At 42.1% G+C, this 22,639-nt stretch overlaps 1 protein-coding gene across 1 annotated transcript in view; it reads left to right on the plus strand.

The window, feature by feature from the left end:
• Positions 1 to 629: 629 nt before the first annotated feature.
• LOC311145957 (SH3 domain-containing YSC84-like protein 1) overlaps positions 630 to 22,639 on the plus strand; it is a 76,865-nt gene continuing 54,855 nt past the window's right edge. Inside the window, exon 1 of the mRNA XM_084182360.1 lies at positions 630 to 752. Within this exon, the coding sequence (XP_084038486.1) occupies position 752 (1 nt within the window). The 5' untranslated portion in view covers positions 630 to 751. The remainder of the gene's footprint in view (positions 753 to 22,639) is intronic.

Raw genomic sequence — 22,639 nt, forward strand, 5'->3', positions numbered from 1 at the left:
CTGTTCCCACTTGCTCCCGCCTCCTCCCGCCTTTGCAGACATTTATTCCCATTGTTAGAGCAGACAGTCCAATATCTTGTCAATATAATAGATCATCTTTGGTTTAAAATCATAAATGTTCACACTAGGTGGGGCTTCTAACTTTGCAACTTGGCCAGAAAGTGACACCCCCTAATGGTTTCGTTAAGGTTGATTCGGAGAGAGGCTTGTAATTATTTAGAATCCTGTAAAGAGTGGCTTTTCCTGTAGTGGCGGTTTCAGACAATACATTTCTCAAAGATTGACAACGCATTGGTCAACAACACTTGACTGGTGGTAGGCCTACCTGTATATACTTCTCTCTGCCGGTGCGCGCACTGCACTAACAACAACACACGTGAGCGCGCAGTAGGTCCTGATGTTGATGGCATAGGCGTCACATTCCCTTATCCGGCTGTCCAGACGCTGCCTGTCGATAAAGTTATTAAAACGGTGCAAAACATAATCTATAGATGACACGCTTGCCTAATATTTATTACATTTTTTCCTTATAATGACAATTCATAGTTCGATGAGTTTCTGTTTGATTGTTCATGTGACCATTTTATGTGTGTGAGTTGAATTGAATTGGGGTCTTTCTGGCAGCGCGCGAGACAGTCAGTGTAACAGGTGTGTAGGGCGCTATTTTATAACTTACCTGCCGCAGGTGACTGTGGTAGAAGTCTAACAAACTAACTGACGAACTGAAGCGAAACGAGTCAAAGTTGATAAAAGTAAGTATACCTGTTTTTATATAACAAATTATAGCTCATTAAATGTGTCGTGGGTTTGGTATGCGGTAGCGACTGTGCATCCGGACTTACTGCCTCCCCCTCGTCGTTCTCTGTGGGAGAGAGAGAGCGAGAATGAAGCGACAGCACGGACAGTTTGGCCAAACAACGATTCAAGTTTTAAAACTGTCGTATGGCTATGATGGCTTTTCTCTTTCACTTTACTGTATTTTTCTCTTGTTGAGAAGAATAATGTGAAAGCTGAAAATCATCTCCGTTTGCTAAAACAGCATAGTGAATGAACGAACAGGAGAGAAGCAGAAAGTCACGTGATAAACAAACATGGTGAGGTATTTTATTAACCGAGGGAAAGTAGGTTTTATATCAGACATTCATCATTAAATATCTTGTTCGCAATAACGTTTGTATTGATTGTCATAGAAACGTCAAAATAAGTCCTAATTGTTCTAAAAGTGTCTGGCCTACTTTACAACCGTTGATTTGCTTACAAATGCATTTGTTGATTTGATAGAAATAATCAAACCATATAGAAATGCATTTACATATCTTTTTCGCAATAACTTTGGCATTAGTTGTCATAAACATCAAAACAAGTGTTAATTATTCTACAAAGGTCTGGCCTACTTTACAACCATTGATTTGCATACAAATTCATATGTTGATTTGATATAAATAATCAAATGTGACCGACCGGCTCGATTCGGTCTTATGTAGCAAAATTTGAAGATATGTTTTTTTACATTGTATAAAAGTAGAGACTCAGAGCTAGAAAATGGTATATCATACACTGCAGTTGAGGAACAATGGGAAAGTAATTCTGCTTTGAAAGTTGATAAACGTGTAACCCCACTTTTGAGAATGGCCTTTAATGTTTTGGTACACCTACTGGAGAGCTCTTCTTTGTCTACGCTCATTCAGCACCGTTCACACCATCTTAAGCCTTAGCCCCACCGATCTCTTTAAGGATTCACATGTGAGGCCATGTGCTAAACAGAGTGAGTAGTTTAGTAAACAACCAAAGATTTCAAGACTAAAAGTAGTAGCCTACAATAAGGGAAAAACTCAAGGTAAAAATAGACTTTATCTAGTCCTTGGCCTATATCCTAATCTGACTTTGGTGCAGGTCGTGTTGTTCTTCACATTACCGTCTCTGGTAAACAAAATCTAAGTTTATTGGTCACATGCACAGGATACAGAAGATGTAAATGGTACAGTGAAATGGTTACTTGCATAGTAGCAATACCAAACAGTGTCCAGATGTAAATATTTTATAATTATTAGACAACGCTTACCTGACACACTTGTCTAAATTGATGGGTCAAGTGAAGGAAATGCTGTAACCACCCCCCAGCCACATCTAGCTAAGTGGATGGGTCACTATTGTCTAGACATGTACACATGTTCATGAAATACAATAGATGGCCGTAATCACCCCCAGGCACACCTGGCTAATTTGATGGGTCATGTAATCATCTGGCGACATCTTCTGTTTAGACATGTAGCTAGCTAGCTAAACAATGAAAAGGCATAATCCATACCAATACAAACATTGTAATAGCTGTAGTATGAATCTGCAGGTAGCTAAAGCTAACCAACTAGGTTCAATGTTAGCTAGCTAACGTTAGGCTATAACTAGCAATGCACATTTATTTTTGATTTGAATAATATTACTACACAGATCATACACGTAACGTTAGCTAGCGAGCCAGCAAGCTAACGTTCACTAGTACGCTTTAACTTGCAATGAAAATGATTTTCAGACATGATTAGAAACTTATAATAGCTGAAAATGTAGCTAGACTCTTACCCGTATACATGGATGAACGCTTCACGACAGACTGGAACCATTTAACTCTGTTTTGTTTGTAGCTACATCTTGTTTGGCCAGCGTTGTCTAGTCACACCGGTTCACACTGACTGTGGCGTGTGCAGAAAGTAGCCCATCACTTTTTCCAACTGATCTGTCGATAGTGCCTGCTAAATTCAGGGCATCAATGTTGAGAAAAGTATCAACTTTTGTAGTTCTCGATTGCTAACGTTATATCTTTCAAAAACGGCACGGTAGAAAGGACTACCAACACATACTGACCAGCTCAAATGGACAGAAGCCTTCTATATGGCAGACCAATCCGAACTCTCTCTCGGCATGTCCAGCCCACTCATTATCTCAGCCAATCATGGCTAGTGGGAAGGTTGCTGTCTTTATCTGTGGCTTAACCAACTAGGCTCGTAATTTAACCATTTTATTCGTATTTACAGATGGCATACACGTTTGTTATTAAAGCACATGAAAGTTCACATGTTCCAGAAGGCATTACTGCCAAAAAGCGAATTTTGATTAAAAAAAAAAAAAAGTTTACGTTCAAATGGCTCTCCTGTGAAGTATTGACCCGCGACATACGCCTAGTTTCCTGAAACAAGTAACATTTTAGTACTCAAGTTCACTGATGTCATGATTTGACCTTATTTTCTGAGTTCCAGGTTGTCTTGAAAGCACCATCAGATGCAGGTATCATCAGTCCAGTAAAATAAAAAAGCAAATTATTTCAATTTATGCTCAGCTGTGCCTTGCAAGTGCTACACCAACTGATCTATTTGGTTATCAAAGCTCGAGTTTTGAAATCTAATATGGTCTGAGAAGAACAATATTGGCAGGCCAGGCATATAGCCAATATGGTGTTATAATGTATTAGGCCTACTGCACAAACCTAATTTCTACAGAACTGTTTTTATTAGATTAATGTACATTTTTTAAGTAATGTTTAAAAAAAAAAAATCGGAGCGGTAGATCTCGGCTTGCTTTTTGAAAGTGATCTTGAATGGCGCCGGAGGGGTTGGCTGCCGTTTTTACGGGCTACTAACCAATTGTGCTATTTAGTAAAAAAATAAATAGAGTTGTTTGTAACTTATTTTGTGCATAATGTTGACGCTACCATCTCTTATGACCGAAAAGAGCTTCTGGATATCAGAACAGTGATTACACACCTAGAACTGGATGAAGATTTTTTTCTTTAATGAGTCTCAAGCGAAGGATATAATGTTGCTCCCAGACAAGGCCCAAATCCCCGCCATTCGCATGAAGGAAATCAGATCAGGGTGCCTCGTGAGAATTCGTCAGCGAGTGGGTAGCCCGCCTCTTCCGTTCTATTGGCCAACGTGCAATCACTGGAGAATAAACTGGATGAACTCTGAAGTTGTCCTACCAACGGGACATTAAAAACTGTAATATTTTATGTTTCACCGAATCGTGGCTGAACGACGACACGGATAATATACAGTTGGCTGGGTTTTCCGTGCATCGGCAGGACAGAACAGATACATCTGGTAAGACGAGAGGTGGGTGTGTGCATCTATTTGTTAATAACAGCTGGTGCGCGATGTCTAATACTAAGGTAGTCTCGAGGTATTGCTTGCCTGAGGTAGAGTACCTCATAATAATCTGTAGACCACACTTTCTACCAAGAGCGTTTTCATCGATATTTTTCGTAGCCGTCTATTTCCCACCACAAACCGACACTGGCACTAAGGCCGCACTCAACAAGCTGTATAAGGCCATAAGCAAACAAGAAAATGCTCATCCAGAAGCGGTGCTCCTAGTGGCCAGGGACTTTAATGCAGGCAAACTTAAATTTGTTTTACCTAATTTCTACCAGCATGTCACATGTGCAACCAGAGGAAAAAAAACTCTAGAACACCTTTACTCCACACACAGAGATGCGTACACAGCTCTCCCTCGCCCTCCATTTGGCAAATCTGACCCTAATCTTGATTACAAGCAAAAACTAAAGCAGGAAGTACCAGTGACTCGCACAATACGGAAGTGGTCAGATGACACGGATGCTATGCTACAAGACTGTTTTGCTAGCACAGACTGGAATATGTTCCGGGATTCATCCAATGGCATTGAGGAATATACCACCTCAGTCACCGGCTTCATCAATAAGTGCATCGACGGCGTAGTCCCCACATTGACCGTACATACATATCCCAACCAGATGCCATGGATTACAGGCAACATCCGCACCGAGCTAAAGGCTAGCGCTGCCGCTTTCAAGGAGCGGGACACTAATCCGGACGCTTATAAGAAATCCCGCTATGCCCTCAGACGAACCATCAAACAGGCAAAGCATCAATACAGGACTAAGACTGAATCCTACTACACCAGCTCTGATGCTCGTCGGATGTAGCAGGGCTTGCAAGCTATTACAAAGGGAAACCCAGCCGCGAGCTGCCTAGTGACACAAGCCTACCAGACGGGCCAAATGCCTTTTTGCTTCAAGGCAAGCAACACTGAAGCATGAATGAGAGCACCAGCTGTTCCGGACGACTATGTGAGCACGCACTCCGTAGCCGATATGAGCAAGACCTTTTAAACAGGTCAACATTCACAAGGCTGTGGGGCCAGACGGATTACCAGGATGGGTACTCCGAGCATGCGTGGACCAACTGGCAAGTGTCTTCACTGACATTTTCAACCACTCCCTGACAGTCTGTAATGCATACATGTTTCAAGCAGACTACTGTAGTCCCTGTGCCCAAGAAAGCAAAGGTAACCTGCCTAAATGACTACCGCCCCGTAGCACTCAAGTCGATAGCAATGAAGTGCTTTGAAAGGCTGGTCATGGCTCACATCAACACCATTATCCCAGAAACCCTAGACCCACTCCAATTTGCATACCGCCCCACAGATTATGTAATTTCCCTTTCCCACCTGGACAAAAGGAATACCTATGTGAGAATGCTGTTCATTGACTACAGCTCAGCGTTCAACACCATAGTGCCCACAAAGCTCATCACTAAGCTAAGGACCCTGGGACTAAACACCTCCCTCTGCAACTGGATCCTGGACTTCGTGACGAGCCACCCCCAGGTGGTAAGGGTAGGCAACAACACATCTGCCACGCTGATCCTCAACACTGGGGCCCCTCAGTGGTGCGTGCTTAGTCCCCTCCTGTACTCCCTGTTCACCCACGACTGCATGGCCAAGCACGACTCCAACACCCTCATTAAGTTTGCTGACAACACAAACGTGGTTGGCCTGATCATTGACAATGATGAGACAGCCTATAGGGAGGAGGTCAGAGACCTGGCAGTGTGGTGCCAGGACAACAACCTCTCCGTCAACTTGAACAAGACAAAGGAGATGATCGTGGACTACAGGAAAAGGAGGGCCGAACACACCCCCATTCACATTGACTTGGCTGTAGTGGAGCGGGTAGAGTTTCAAGTTCCTTGGTGTCCATATCACCAACAAAATATCATGGTCCAAACACACCAAGAAAGTTGTGAAGAGTGCAAGACAAAGCCTATTCCCCCTCAGGAGACTGAAAAGATTTGGCGTGGGTCCTCAGATTCTCAAAGTTCTACACCTTTACCATCGAGAGCATCCTGACCGGTTGCATCGCCACCTGGTATGGCAACTGCTCGGCATCTGACCGTAAGGCGCTACAGAGCCCAGTACATCAGTGGGGCCAAGCTTCCTACCATCCAGGACCTATATACTAGGCGGTGTCAGAGGAAGGCCCAAACAATTGTCAGACTCCAGTCACCCAAGTCATAGATGGTTCTCTCTGCTACCGCACGGCGGAGCGCCAAGTCTAATTCTAAAAGGCTCCTTAACAGCTTCTACCCCCAAGCCATAAGACTGCTGAACAATTAATCAAATGGTCACCTGGACTATTTGCATTGACCCCCCCCCCCCCCTTTTAGATGGAAATGTACAGTTGAAGTCGGCAGTTTACATACACCTTAGCCAAATACACACTCAGTTTTTCACAATTCCTGACATTTAATCCTAGTAAAAATTCCCTGTCTTAGGTCAGTTAGGATCACCACATTATTTTAAGAATGTAAAATGTCAGAATAATAGTAGAGAGAATGATTTCTTTCAGCTTTTATTTCTTTCATCACATTCCCAGTGGGTCAGACGTTTACATACACTCAATTAGTATTTGTTAGCATTGCCTTTAAATTGTTTAACTTGGGTCAAACGTTTCGGGTAGCCTTCCACAAGCTTCCCACAATAAGTTGGGTGAATTTTGGCCCATTCCTCCTGACAGAGCTGGTGTAACTGAGTCAGGTTTGTAGGCCTCCTTGCTCGCACACGCTTTTTCAGTTCTGACCACAAATGTTCTATAGGATTAAGGTCAGGGCTTTGTGATGGCCACTCCAATACCTTGACTTTGTTGTCCTTAAGCCATTTTGCCACAACTTTGGAAGTATGCTTGGGGTCATTGTCCATTTGGAAGACCCATTTGCGACCAAGCTTTAACTTCCTGACTGATGTCTTGAGATGTTGCTTCAATATATCCACATAATTGTCCTTCCTCATGATGCCATCTATTTTGTGAAGTGCACCAGTCCCTCCTGCAGCAAAGCACCCCCACAGCATGATGCTGCCACCCCCGTGCTTCATGGTTGGGATGGTGTTCTTCGGCTTGCAAGTGGACCCTTTTTCCTCCAAACATAACAATGGTCATTATGGCCAAACAGTTCTATTTTTGTTGCATCAGACCAGAGGACATTTCTCCAACAAGTACGATCTTCGTCCCCATGTGCAGTTGCAAACCGTAGTCTGGCTTTTTTATGGCGGTTTTGGAGCAGTGGCTTCTTCCTTGCAGAGCCGCCTTTCAGGTTATGTCGATTATAGCACTCGTTTTACTTTGGATATAAATACTTTTGTACCTGTTTCCTCCAGCATCTTCACAAGGTCCTTTGCTGTTGTTCTGGGATTGATTTGCACTTTTCGCACCAAAGTACGTTCATTTCTAGGAGACAGAATGCGTCTCCTTCCTGAGCGGTATGACGGCTGCGTGCTCCCATGGTGTTTATACTTGCGTACAATTTTTTGTACAGATGAACGTGGTACCTTCAGGCGTTTTGGAAATTGCTCCCAGGGATGAACCAGACTTGTGGAGGTCTACAATTTCTTTTCTGTGGTCTTGGCTGATTTCCCTATCAGAAGCTTCTAAAGCCATGACATTATTTTTCTGGAATTTTCCAAGCTGTTTAAAGGCACTGTCAACTTAGTGTATGTAAACTTCTGACCCACTGGAATTGTAATACGGTGAAATAATCTCTCTGTAAACAATTGTTGGAAAAATTACTTGTGTCATGCACAAAGTAGATGTCCTAACCGACTTGCCAAAACTATAGTTTCTTAACAAGAGTGGTTGAAAAACGAGTTTTAATGGCTCCAACCTAAGTGTATGTAAACTTCTGACTTCAACTGTATGTATGCTATGCGTGTATCTCTGACACAACTTAGTCCCCAGGGTAATACACACACACACACACCCTTAGCTTATGTGACATAGACAAGTAGAGGTTGAATGAATGTGTGTAACGGTACTGTAGTTCACGTGTGATCTTACCCAGGCCACAGTCTCCAGTCTTCATCCAGTCTCCAGCCCAGGTCTTCATTCAGACTGCTTATTATTAATGATCACAGATTAACCAGCTCATTCAAAAACCCCTCTGGAAATCTCTATTTCTCTCTCTGATCATTCATTAGCGGTGTGTTTAACTGTGTATTAGCAGTAATTGGATAGTCATTAGTGTCTGCGTTCATTAGCGGTGTGTTGTTTGAATGGCTCCTACTGAGACCTGATGTTCTCATTAGATACTAATGGCTCTGCTAGATGTAAGCAGGTGTGTGCGTGTTAGTGATGCGCGGGTCAGCTGTTTGTTCACCTAACCCCCCCCCCCCCCTGCTCGCAATTGCTAATAACCTATCTGCAACCGCCCGACTACATGTGAAAATCTGAGGCCCGACCCCAACCTGCCAATATAGAAAGAGATGTACAGGCAGATATGCCGTAAACGAGTTTTTGACAGGGAGTGCGGGATTCATTTTTTTTTTTTTTTTTTTTTTTAAAGCCTAATTTACAGTGATCTCAACGTTTTTGGGACAGTGACAGTTATGATATTTGTGCATCTAACTTTTTCACTCATCATTATTCACGATTCATTCAGGATTATCCGTAATCATAGTAGCATCCACATTAATGTAGAAGTTTTTAGAAACATGTTCTATTCTTATTTACAGTAAAAGTGACTCCAAAATGACACAATACATTATTTACTATTCTTTTATATTGGGCACAAAATAATCTGAAACGCAACCAAAACAAACAGCAAATGCATCCAATAAGTTTGTCGAGTCACAAGCTTGATGTGATCATTGCGTGCTTGGAATATGGGACCAAATACTAAACTTTTGACTACTTTAATACACAAGTGAATTTGTGGTGGGGACTATGTATATAAAGTGCTGTAATTTCTAAACGGTTCACCCGATATGGATGAAAATACCCTCAAATGAAAGCTGACAGTCTGCACTTTAACCTTATAGTCATTGTGTCATTTCAGCAACAACACATTTTTCACTGTCCCAATACTTTCGGAGCTCACTGTAGGATAGGCCCTGTTTCTGCTTATCATTTCTGACATTTTGGTAGGCTATTTGTAAGTGAACTTCTCTATAATTAGATATATGCTGCTTCTCTTCTGTCATAACCTAACAGTAAAATAAACTAGATGACCTACATACTGGTCTTGAGGAGAAGAGAAAAAAACTGTTGTGATGTTCTCCTCTGCACTGTTCATAACAACCCATTAAATGTGGAGGAGGAGTTAAGATGGCGCGTGGCCTTGTTAACGCCCAAAAGCACAAGTCCCGTTACAGGACCTCTCTCCATTTCCCCTGAAAACCGGAACATCTAGGAGGCTATACGTCTGTCATTTACTAGAAGCCTAAATAAACCCTTTGTCACCAGAAAATATGTCCTACATCGATAGAATGAATGCTTCAATCTTAAATTTAGTTGTCAATGACATCAGTAAAGTTGTCTCGCTCATCTCTGCTTCTCAAAGACGTTTATGGACCAGGGAGAAACTCAACAACAAAAAACAAAAAGATTTTTCGTGCAACATTTTCAAATTTTGAAAATGCCCCAACATGTTTCTGATAAGATTTCGGCTTGGAAGTATAACTTATGTGTTTGAAGTACTATCAGCTTTTATGAATCTGAAATAGATGGCACCTTTTTTACAGACGGTCCCTAACCGTGCATTTATTCGCTTATTTTTGCATTGTAATTTCTGAAAATTACCATTAATATATTGTGGCTGGTTTCCTGGTTGCTAAAATTCTACACTGTTCGCTCAATTTCAGTTTGTGAGAAAACAAGCACTGAATAGTGTATTGACAGTAGTGTTATGATTTTCTACACTTCGGGTGCTTGTCTCACAAACTGAAATTGAGTGAACATTGTAGAATTGTAGCAACCAGGAAATGACAGGGCGATTTCCGCTAGATAACACAGCAAACCAAGTCAGAATGAATATCACAGCCAATCACAACACTGGAAGGTAAGTAATACAGTGAAACGCTGTCATTACACTATTAGCGGCACCTGCTCGTCGAACATCTCATTCCAAAACCATGAGCATTAATATGGAGTTGGTCCCCCCCCCCCCTTTTGCTGCTCAAACAGCCTCCACTCTTCTGGGAAGGCTTTCCATTAGATGTTGGAACATTGGTGCGGGGGACTTGCTTCCATTCAGCCATGTGAGGTTGGGCACTGATGTTGGGCGATTAGGCCCTGGCTCGCAGTTGGTGTTCCAATTCATTCTAAAGGTGTTCGATGGGGTTGAGGTCAGAGCTCTGTGCAGAGCAGTCAAGTTCTTCCACACCGATCTCGACAAACCATTTCTGTATGGACCTCGGTTTGTGAATGGGGGAATTGTCATGCTAAAACAGGAACGGGCCTTCCCCAAAACCTTTTTAGATCAGCTTTTAACATTGCAGATTGTAGCTTACACCATCCCTTCCCTAATTAGAGTAAACTAATGGACAACAACACAGGCTTCTACTTCCAGTTTATACATACTATATACATTTTATACTATTTTACAATAGTTATCTTTTGTTTGTTATTAGTTCCATGTCTTAACACCATCCAGTTTTGATTTTCTATTTGCCATATATTTTTATTTTTATTCTCATAGTTTCTACATATTGTAAATTAAAGATTTTTTTTTGCTAAAAGTATTATTATTATTAACTGATTTTACTATTACTTTTCAAATCTCCCACCAGTGCTATCTGCAGAGTTAGCTTCAGGTAAATGTTGCAATTCTTCAGCCATTTCTGGACCTGTGACCAAAAACCTGTGATGGTTGTATCCCGTGTGTGTGTGTGTGTGTGTGTGTGTGTGTACAGTTGAAGTCGGAAGTTTACATACACTTAGGTTGGAGTCATTAAAACTCGTTTTTCAACCACTCCACAGATTTCTTGTTAACAAACTATAGTTTTGGCCCTTTACGGTTTCATCATGGTAATGCCCTCGTGCAGTAATTGAGGTCCATACAGAAATGGTTTGTCAAAATCGGTGTGGAAGAACTTGACTGGCCTGCACAGAGCCCTGACCTCAACCCAATCGAAAACCTTTGGGATGAGTTGGAACGCCGACTGTGAGCCAGGCATAATCGCCCAAGATCAGTTCCCGACCTCACTAATGCTCATGTGGCTAAAATGGAAGCAAGTTCCTGCAGCATTGTTCCAACATCTAGTGGAAAGCCTTCCCAGAAGAGTGGAGGCTGTTATAGCAGCAAAAGGGGGGATCAACTCCATATTTAATGCCCATGATTTTGGAATGAGATGTTCGACGAGGAGGTGTCCACATACTTTTGGTCATGTAGTGTATGTGGGAACTTGAGGGTGTGGTGTTTTCTTACCAACCAGCATCTCAATAGCAGTATCTGTAGCTCAGCTGGTAGAGCATGGCGCTTGTAACGCCAGGGTAGTGGGTTCGATCCCCGGGACCACCCATAAGTAAAAATGTATGCGCACATGACTGTAAGTCGCTTTGGATAAAAGTGTCTGCTAAATGGCTTATTATTATTATTATTATTATCAATATTATTATTTATGTGTGTAACACCTTTTCATTCCGCTGGAGGTAATATATTAGGCTATGTGATGGATCAAAAATAATAAAACTAGATAAAAAAAATAATGAAAGAAAAACCTCATGATACGAATTCCACAATAATGGTACATTTTATGACTGTAAGTCGCTTTGGATAAAAGCGTCTGCTAAATGGCATATTATTATTATTATTATGGATTTTGACAGCATTGTTCTCTTTTTATTTATAGCCATTCAGTGTCTCAGATAGGGAGATGTGTTATGGTTTTCTATGTACCAGACAACAAGTTCATTGTCACAAACTAAACCCATGATCCACAAGAGTTCATTTTAAATGTTTGCGTGTGCGTTCAGCCCAGGGCCTCCTGTAACATTACAGCGCTGCGGGGCAGATAACTTTTTGTGTTTGAGAGAAAGAGGGTCAGTCAGCTGATGTTGGGCCATGGGAAGGTCATTCATCAGCACTGAGAGCTGTCCACATTTTTACATTTTAGTCATTTAGCAGACACTCTTATCCAGAGTGCATACACTTTCTGGTTGTTGTTCTGACATGAGCTACAGGTGACACACTACCAGTCAAAAGTTTGGACACATCTACTCATTCAAGGGTTTTTCTTTTATTTGTACTATTTTTGTTTAGTTTTTTACTTTGTAGAATTATAGTGAAGACATTAAAACTATGAAATCACATATGGAATCATGTAGTAACCAAAAAAAGTGATAAACAAATCAAAATATATTTGAGATTCTTCAAATAGCCACCCTTTGCCTTGATGACAGCTTTGCACACTCTTGGCATTCTATCAACCAGCTTCATGAGGTAGTCACCTGGAATGCATTTAAATTGCCTAGTTAGAACTTAATTTGTGGAATTTCTTTCCTTCTTAATGCGTTTGAGCCAATCAGTTGTGTTGTGACAGGTAAGGGGGTATGCAGAAGATAGACATATTTGGTAAAAGACAAAGTCCATATTATGGCAAGAACAGCTCAAATAAGCAAGGAGAAACAACAGTCCATCATTACTTTAAGACATGAAGGTCAGTCAATACGGAACATTTCAAGAACTTCAAGTGCAGTCGCAAAAACCATAAAGCGCTATGATGAAACTGGCTCTCATGAGGACCGCCGCAGGAATGGAAAACCCAGAGTTACCTCTGCTACAGAGGATACGTTCATTAGAGTTACCTGCCTCAGAAATTGAAGCCCAAATAAATGCTTCACAGAGTTCAAGTCACAGACACATCTCAACATCAACTGTTCAGACGGGACTGCGTGAATCAGGCCTTCATGGTTGAATTGCTGCAAAGAAACCACTACTAAAGGACACCAATAAGAAGAAGAGACTTGCTTGGGCCAAGAAACACGAGCAATGGTCCTTTGGTCTGGAGTCCAAATCTGAGATTTTTGGTTCCAACCACTGTGTCTTTGTTTGTGAACAGGGGAATTTGTTTGACGCAGTGTGGGTGAACGGATGATCTCTACATGTGTATTTTCCACCGTAAAGCATGGAGGAGGAGGTGTTATGGTGTGGGGGTGCTTTTCTTTGCTGGTGACACTGTCTGTGATTTATTTAGAATTCAAGGCACATTTAACCAGCATGGCTACCACAAAATTATGCAGCGATACGCCATCCCATCTGGTTTGGGCTTAGTGGGACTATCCATTTGTTTTTCAACAGGACAATGACCCAACACACCTCCAGGCTGTGTAAGGGCTATTTTACCAAGAAGGAGAGTGATGGAGTGCTGCATCAGATGACCTGGTCTCCACAATCCCCCGACCTCAACCCAATTGAGATGGTTTGGGATGAGTCGGATGGCAGAGTGAAGGAAAAGCAGCCAACAAGTGCTCAGCATATGTGGGAACTCCTTCAAGACTGTTGGAAAATAATTCCAGGTGAAGCTGGTTGAGAGAATGCCAAGAGTGTGCAAAGCTGTCATCAAGGCAAAGGGGGGCTATTTTGAAGAATCTCAAATATAAAATATATTTGGATTTGTTTAACACTCTTTAGGTTACTACATAATTCTGTGTGTTATTTCACAGTTATGTCTTCTATTATTCTACAATGTAGAAAATAGTTAAAATAAAGAAAAACCCTTGAATGATAGGTGTGTCCAAACCTTTGACTGGTACTGTACATTTTAAACCGTCCTAAACAGCAGATGGTCTTGGTGATAGGAGGCCTAAACACACCCTCAGGTGTCAGATGTTTCATCGAAAAGACCGTCTTTATTCTTGGGCAAGGGATGAAAATCGGTGTCCTGTGGGATACTGGTCTCTTAGGCTAAAGAATGCTGCGTGACACATTGATTACATCACAATGTACTAATTTATACCCACATGAACATTCCTTACCCAGCCTCTGTGACCCTCCAAGCATCCAGTGTGTGTGTGTGTGTACGCATGCTCGAGGGCATGTGAATGAGCTTCTTTTGGAAGACATCACAAGATGGATGATTATTGTTCCTCATTCACTCTGCTCTCACCAACTGATATTTCTGTTTTTTTATGAATACCCCTGGGGTGGGTTTCTTCCCTATTTTTTTATTTTTTTTTTCTGTGTGTGTGTCCTGCTAATGGAACAATGCTTCTAAGTCAGCTTGTAGTTCATGTGACAACAGACCCCAGGACAGGTGGCCTACAGCAGTGGTTACCAAACGGCTTTCTGCTCCCTGGGGTGGGTGGGGGTGGGGGGCTGTCCGGCTTTCTGCTCCCTGGGGGGGGGGCTGTCCGGCTTTCAACTTACTCTTGAAAGTTGCAATAGGTGCCATTTCTTAATTGGGTAGTGCATCAACAGTTCCTCTTGTCATGTCAGTCATTGCACACCTTAGAGAGACATAACAGAAATGTCCAGATCAACTAGCCTATGTCAGCTAACGTTTTTAGCTAGGTTTTTTTAGCCCATAGATTTTGTTGTAATGTTTGTCACTCAAATATCACATGAATATACATGGCAAGATGTATAAATTGCAAGAAATAAGTTTTAAACCTGACAGAATGTTATTTCCACCAACGAGGGGGTGTGAACAGTTTGTCATGAACAGTGCTTGTGCCCATAGAAATAGACGCGGCACGCGGGACGTTCCCCAATGGTAACTAAAGAAGAAGAAACTAGAGGTGTCATGGCGGACTGAACACAGCGATGCAGAATGCCTCAAGATAAAAACGTAGCATTCAATACCTGTAAGTTTGACTAAATATTAGCACTTCACTCCACATACTTGTGGGTAATAACCTTTTTAAATCTGGATAACAACACAAAATGCATTAGAAGGCTAGAGAAATGTGGGTGCAAAATATTGTGGCCCTGGTGGCACAAAATAATCAATGGTCTGACTGCAAAGAGATTCTTGGGAAAATGGTCACAACGGGGGACCAGCTTGTGTGTGTTTCAGGGTAGAGGGGGGTATCTGAGCTCCATCAGATAGGACTTGACATTGGTTAATCAAATCTCCCCATTCTTGCTCAATTTTGCATCCCTTCTCAAACAGCTACAGCAGATCCCCTGCTGATTTTGTACGTTTGCCCACTGACAAAGACATGATCAGTCTATCATTTTAATGGTAGGTTTATTTGAACAGTGAGAGACAGAATAACCACAAAAAAATCCAGAAAAACACAAAAACATAAATTGATTTGCATTTTTTAATGAGGGAAATAAGTATTTGACCCCTCAGCAAAACATGACTTAGTACTTGGTGGCAAAACGCTTGTTGGCAATCACAGAGGTCAGACGTTTCCTGTAGTTGGCCACCAGGTTTGCACACATCTTAGGAGGGATTTTGTTCCGCTCCTCTTTGCAGATCTTCTCCAAGTCATTAAGGTTTCGAGGCTGACGTTTGGCAACTCGAACCTTCAGCTCCCTCCAGAGATTTTCTATGGGATTAAGGTCTGGAGACTGGCTAGGCCACTCCAGGACCTTAATGTGCTTCTTCTTGAGCCACTCCTTTGTTGCCTTGGCCGTGTGTTTTGGGTCATTGTCATGCTGGAATACCCATCCACGACCCATTTTCAATGCCCTTGCTGAGGGAAGGAGGTTCTCACCCAAGATTTGATGGTACATGGCCCCGTCCATCGTCCCTTTGATGCGGTGAAGTTGTCCTGTCCCCTTAGCAGAAAAACACCCCCAAAGCATAATGTTTCCACCTCCATGTTTGATGGTGGGGATGGTGTTATTGGGGTCATAGGCAGCATTCCTCCTCCTCCAAACATGGCGAGTTGAGTTGATGCCAAAGAGCTCAATTTTGGTCTCATCTGACCACAACACTTTCATCCAGTTCTCCTCTGAATCATTCAGATGTTCATTGGCAAACTTCAGACAGGCCTGTATATGTGCTTTCTTGAGCAGGGGGACCTTGCGGGCGCTGCAGGATTTCAGTCCTTCACGGCGTAGTGTGTTACCAATTGTTTTCTTGGTGACTATGGTCCCAGCTGCCTTGAGATCATTGACAAGATCCTCCGGTGTAATTCTGGGCTGATTCCTCACCGTTCTCATGATCATTGCAACTCCACAAGGTGAGATCTTGCATGGAGCCCTAGGCCGAGGGAGATTGACAGTTATTTTGTGTTTCTTCCATTTGCGAATAATCGCACCAACTGTTGTCACCTTCTCTCCAAGCTGCCTGGCGATGGTCTTGTAGCCCATTCCAGTCTTGTGTAGGTCTACAATCTTGTCCCTGATATCCTTGGAGAGCTCTTTGGTCTTGGCCATGGTGGAGAGTTTTTGGAATCTGATTGATTGATTTCTTCTGTGGACAGGTGTATTTTTATACAGGTAACAAGCTGAGATTAGGAGCACTCCCTTTAAGAGTGTGCTCCTAATCTCAGCTCATTACCTGTATAAAAGACACCTGGGAGCCAGAAATCTTTCTGATTTGAGAGGGGTTCAAATACTTATTTCCCTCATTAAAATGCAAATCAATTTTTAACATTTTTGACATGCGTCTTTCTGGATTTTTGTTTTGTTATTCTGTCTCTCACTGTTCAAATAAACCTACCATTAAAATTATAGACTGATCATTTCTTTGTCAGTGGGCAAACGTACAAAATCAGCAGGGGATCAAATACTTTTTTCCCCTCACTGTATATGCATTCACACATCAAGTCCTTTTCTTGAGTTGGGCTCCGGAATGGAACAACTGTTGAACCTCTGAGCTTGTGGTTGTTTGTGGGGGGAAGGGGGTGGGGAGAGTGTGGAAGGGGGTGGGGAGAGTGTGGAAGGGGGTGGGGAGAGTGTGGAAGGGGGTGGGGAGAGTGTGGAAGGGTTGGGGAGAGTGTGGAAGGGGGTGGGGAGAGTGTGGAAGGGGGTGGGGAGAGTGGGGAAGGGGGTGGGGAGAGTGTGTCACACACCTGTTGCTATGGGGTAATGATGTTCGAGACAATATAGGATAAATCACAATTGTTTGCTAAAATAATAATTGCTTGCCAAATGTAATTTTTGTAATGGCAATACAGGTTATAGGTAATAATCCTTTGCATGAACTCCCAACATTATTACGCATATTATTCGTTAATTGTGGAAATGAAGATACGTAAGATTTTTTTATTTATTTAAAAACGGTGTATAATTCAATCGAGGTGAGGGCGTTGGAAATACTTTTGGCGGTTGATCTGCTTCTGTTCTGTGGGTCGCACTGTGTGCTCTTTTTGAAGGATGGGTCCCGGTCTCTCGGGGGGCCATGGGATCCGGGGGGATTGGGGTGGTCTGCCGGTCACTGGGACGACAACCCAATTTGGGGGGAGGTTTTAGCGGGTGGAATAGTGGAGAACAATTGGATGTTTACTTAGTAGCGATGCTAATATCATGGTACAGCTATATGGACACTCAATCATTATGGTACTTTTTAAAGGTAAGTTTACAAACATATATTATGATAAATAGATTTGAAACTTGTATCTCATTATGGTACATGGTGAAATAAGTATAGCCAGTTATAATTGTAATGGCTTAGCAGATAATAAGACAAGACGATCAGTATTTACTTGCTAAAAGATTGTTTACATGGGACTCATTCAACAATTTTAGATGAAGTTGTGTGGAAAAAGGACTGGGGGCAAAGAAACTCAAAAGGGGTGGTGATATTAATTAACAATCATTTTGATCTGAATGTGCAAATTGTCCAAACAGATCTGCAAGGTAGATGGATTATTTTAAATATGTTTTTGAACCATAAACAGATTTCTCATTGAATCTATATGGTCCAAATAATGATGATCCATGCTTCTTTGAAAATATATATATATATATATATATATATATATATATATATATATATAATAATTTATCAAACCTACAGGCAATACAAGACTATTATTACGGTGGGAGATTATAATACGGTTTTAAATACCGGTTTTAAATACGGTCATGCTCTTAAGGAAATCACTAGTGGAAATATGGAGCCTTCAATAAGACATGGCGGAGGCTTAATCAAGCTAGTCGTCTTGACTACTTTGTGTCATTCTCGCTGGCACCAAAAGTTAGTGTTGATAGGGGACAGAATGCGGTCGGACCATCAAATAATTGGCGTATACATTACTCTTACAGAATTTCCACCTGGGTGAGGATATTGGAAGTGTAATCAAAGCCTATTGGATGATAACTCGTTGTCAACTAGGACAGAATCATTTATAACTGACTTTTTCCAGACATAACATCGGTACAGCAGATCCCCTTATTGTGTGCCTTTTGGAGGCCATGCAATTCTGAGGTCTTGGCTGATTTCTTTTGATTTTCCCATGATGTCACGCGAAGAGGCACTGAGTTTGAAGGTAGGCCTTGAAATACATCCACAGGTACACCTCCAATTGACTCAAATTATGTCAATTAGCCTATCAGAAGCTTCTAAAGCCATGACACAATTTTCTGGAATTTTCCATGCTGTTTAAAGGCACAGTCAACTTAGTGTATGTAAACTTCTGACCCACTGGAATTGTGATACAGTGAATTATAAGTGAAATGATCTGTCTGTAAATAATTGTCGGAGAAATTACGTGTCATGCACAAAGTAGATGTCCTAACCGACTTGCCAAAACGATAGTTTGTTATCAAGAAATTTGTGGAGTGGTTGAAAAACAAGTTTTAATAACTCCAACCTAAGTGTATGTAAACTTCCGACTTCAACTGTATGTACAGTGGGGAAAAAAAGTATTTAGTCAGCCACCAATTGTGCAAATTATCCCACTTAAAAAGATGAGAGAGGCCTGTAATTTTCATCATAGGTACACGTCAACTATGACAGACAAAATGAGAATTCTTTTTCCAGAAAATCACATTGTAGGATTTTTAATGAATTTATTTGCAAATTATGGTGGAAAATAAGTATTTGGTCAATAACAAAAGTTTCTCAATACTTTGTTATATACCCTTTGTTGGCAATGACACAGGTCAAACGTTTTCTGTAAGTCTTCACAAGGTTTTCACACACTGTTGCTGGTATTTTGGCCCATTCCTCCATGCAGATCTCCTCTAGAGCAGTGATGTTTTGGGGCTGTCGCTGGGCAACAGACTTTCAACTCCCTCCAAAGATTTTCTATGGGGTTGAGATCTGGAGACTGGCTAGGCCACTCCAGGACCTTGAAATGCTTCTTACGAAGCCACTCCTTCGTTGCCCGGGCGGTGTGTTTGGGATCATTGTCATGCTGAAAGACCCAGCCACGTTTCATCTTCAATGCCCTTGCTGATGGAAGGAGGTTTTCACTCAAAATCTCACGATACATGGCCCCATTCATTCTTTCCTTTACACGGATCAGTCGTCCTGGTCCCTTTGCAGAAAAACAGCCCCAAAGCATGATGTTTCCACCCCCATGCTTCACAGTAGGTATGGTGTTATTTGGATGCAACTCGGCATTCTTTGTCCTCCAAACACGATGAGTTGAGTTTTTACCAAAAAGTTCTATTTTGGTTTCATCTGACCATATGACATTCTCCCAATCCTCTTCTGGATCATCCAAATGCACTCTAGCAAACTTCAGACGGGCCTGGACATGTACTGGCTTAAGCAGGGGGACACGTCTGGCACTGCAGGATTTGAGTCCCTGGCGGCGTAGTGTGTTACTGATGGTAGGCTTTATTACTTTGGTCCCAGCTCTCTGCAGGTCATTCACTAGGTCCCCCCGTGTGGTTCTGGGATTTTTGCTCACCGTTCTTGTGATCATTTTGACCCCACGGGGTGAGATCTTGCTTGGAGCCCCAGATCGAGGGAGATTATCAGTGGTCTTGTATGTCTTCCATTTCCTAATAATTGCTCCCACAGTTGATTTCTTCAAACCAAGCTGCTTACCTATTGCAGATTCAGTCTTCCCAGCCTGGTGCAGGTCTACAATTTTGTTTCTGGTGTCCTTTGACAGCTCTTTGGTCTTGGCCATAGTGGAGTTTGGAGTGTGACTGTTTGAGGTTGTGGACAGGTGTCTTTTATACTGATAACAAGTTCAAACAGGTGCCATTAATACAGGTAACGAGTGGAGGACAGAGGAGCCTCTTAAAGAAGAAGTTACAGGTCTGTGAGAGCCAGAAATCTTGCTTGTTTGTAGGTGACCAAATACTTATTTTCCACCATAATTTGCAAATAAATTCATTAAAAATCCTACAATGTGATTTTCTGGAATTATTTTTCTCAATTTGTCTGTCATAGTTGACGTGTACCTATGATGAAAATGACAGGCCTCTCATCTTTTTAAGTGGGAGAACTTGCACAATTGGTGGCTGACTAAATACTTTTTTTCCCCACTGTATATGTATGTAATATATGGGGGATTGGAAATGATGCAGACAATTACATTGATATATATATATATATATATATATATATATACATTACAATACAATACTTTTCTTATACGGTTTTCAAAACATCATGCCAGGGAAAGCCTACACGAAACACAGTCCTTATTTGAAGTGTTTCTAAAATCCCATATGGAAATTATTAGAACCATTTCCCTGTTTGACTGCTAGGTTTTATGGGTATTTATGAGAACTCCACTGTGGAACTCTATTAACCCAATTGTGTCTGTCAACTGAACAGTCACTGTCTTGGTTTATGAGGGCGTTGTTGTCTGTGGCTGCTGAGATAGTAGTTGAATAGCCACCCGTCTACACCAATGATGAGATTTTTATCTTCATTAAGAGTTTGTCATTAAGCAGGAATGTGTCTGTCTACACGGCAGGTTTGACCAGTATTAGCAAACCGGAGAGACTGCATTAAAGCGAACACTGTCACACACACACACACACCCCTCCTATTGGATGTGTTTTAGGAATTGGGTGATTGAGCAGCAGGCTAATGTGGTGATTCAGAGCAATATGAAATCGACTGATCTTGTCTGCCCCAGGCCAGGGAGTGTCACCCAGATTACACCCTAATATAACACACTGGACAGGTTAGATCAGGGCTCTCCCACCCTGTTCCTGGAGAGCCTCCCCTGTTGTTTTTTTGAGCCAATTCCAGTTGTAACTAACCTTATTCAGCTTATCAACCAGCTAATTATTAGAATCCAGTGCACTAGATAAGGGTTGGAGTGAAAACCTACAGGAGGGTAACTCTCCAGGAACAGGGTTGGGGTGAACCTACAGGACGGTATCTCTCCAGGAACAGGGTTGAAGAGGCCTACGTTGGATCAGCACCATATACAATGGGGGAAAAAAGTATTTAGTCAGCCACCAATTGTGCAAGTTCTCCCACTTAAAAAGATGAGAGAGGCCTGTAATTTTCGTCATAGGTACACGTCAACTATGACAGACAAATTGAGATTTTTTTTTTCTCCAGAAAATCACATTGTAGGACTTTTAATGAATTTATTTGCAAATTATGGTGGAAAATAAGTATTTGGTCACCTACAAACAAGCAAGATTTCTGGCTTTCACAGACCTGTAACTTCTTCTTTTAAGAGGCTCCTCTGTCCTCCACTCGTTACCTGTATTAATGGCACCTGTTTGAACTTGTTATCAGTATAAAAGACACCTGTCCACAACCTCAAACAGTCACACTCCAAACTCCACTATGGCCAAGACCAAAGAGCTGTCAAAGGACACCAGAAACAAAATTGTAGACCTGCACCAGGCTGGGAAGACTGAATATGCAATAGGTAAGCAGCTTGGTTTGAAGAAATCAACTGTGGGAGCAATTATTAGGAAATGGAAGACATACAAGACCACTGATAATCTCCCTCGATCTGGGGCTCCACGCAAGATCTCACCCCGTGGGGTCAAAATGATCACAAGAACGGTGAGCAAAAATCCCAGAACCACACGGGGGGACCTAGTGAATGACCTGCAGAGAGCTGGGACCAAAGTAACAAAGCCTACCATCAGTAACACACTACGCCGCCAGGGACTCAAATCCTGCAGTGCCAGTACATGTCCAGGCCCGTCTGAAGTTTGCTAGAGTGCATTTGGATGATCCAGAAGAGGATTGGGAGAATGTCAGATGAAACCAAAATATAACTTTTTGGTAAAAACTCAACTCGTCGTGTTTGGAGGACAAAGAATGCTGAGTTGCATCCAAAGAACACCATACCTACTGTGAAGCATGGGGGTGGAAACATCATGCTTTGGGGCTGTTTTTCTGCAAAGGGACCAGGACGACTGATCCGTGTAAAGGAAAGAATGAATGGGGCCATGTATCGTGAGATTTTGAGTGAAAACCTCCTTCCATCAGCAAGGACATTGAAGATGAAATGTGGCTGGGTCTTTCAGCATGACAATGATCCCAAACACACCGCCCGGGCAACGAAGGAGTGGCTTCGTAAGAAGCATTTCAAGGTCCTGGAGTGGCCTAGCCAGTCTCCAGATCTCAACCCCATAGAAAATCTTTGGAGGGAGTTGAAAGTCCGTGTTGCCCAGCGACAGCCCCAAAACATCACTGCTCTAGAGGAGATCTGCATTGAGGAATGGGCCAAAATAACAGCAACAGTGTGTGAAAACCTTGTGAAGACTTACAG

The sequence above is a fragment of the Coregonus lavaretus genome, assembly GCF_964263955.1.
Source record: "Coregonus lavaretus genome assembly, chromosome: 18".
In the NCBI taxonomy this organism is placed as follows: Eukaryota; Metazoa; Chordata; class Actinopteri; order Salmoniformes; family Salmonidae; genus Coregonus; species Coregonus lavaretus.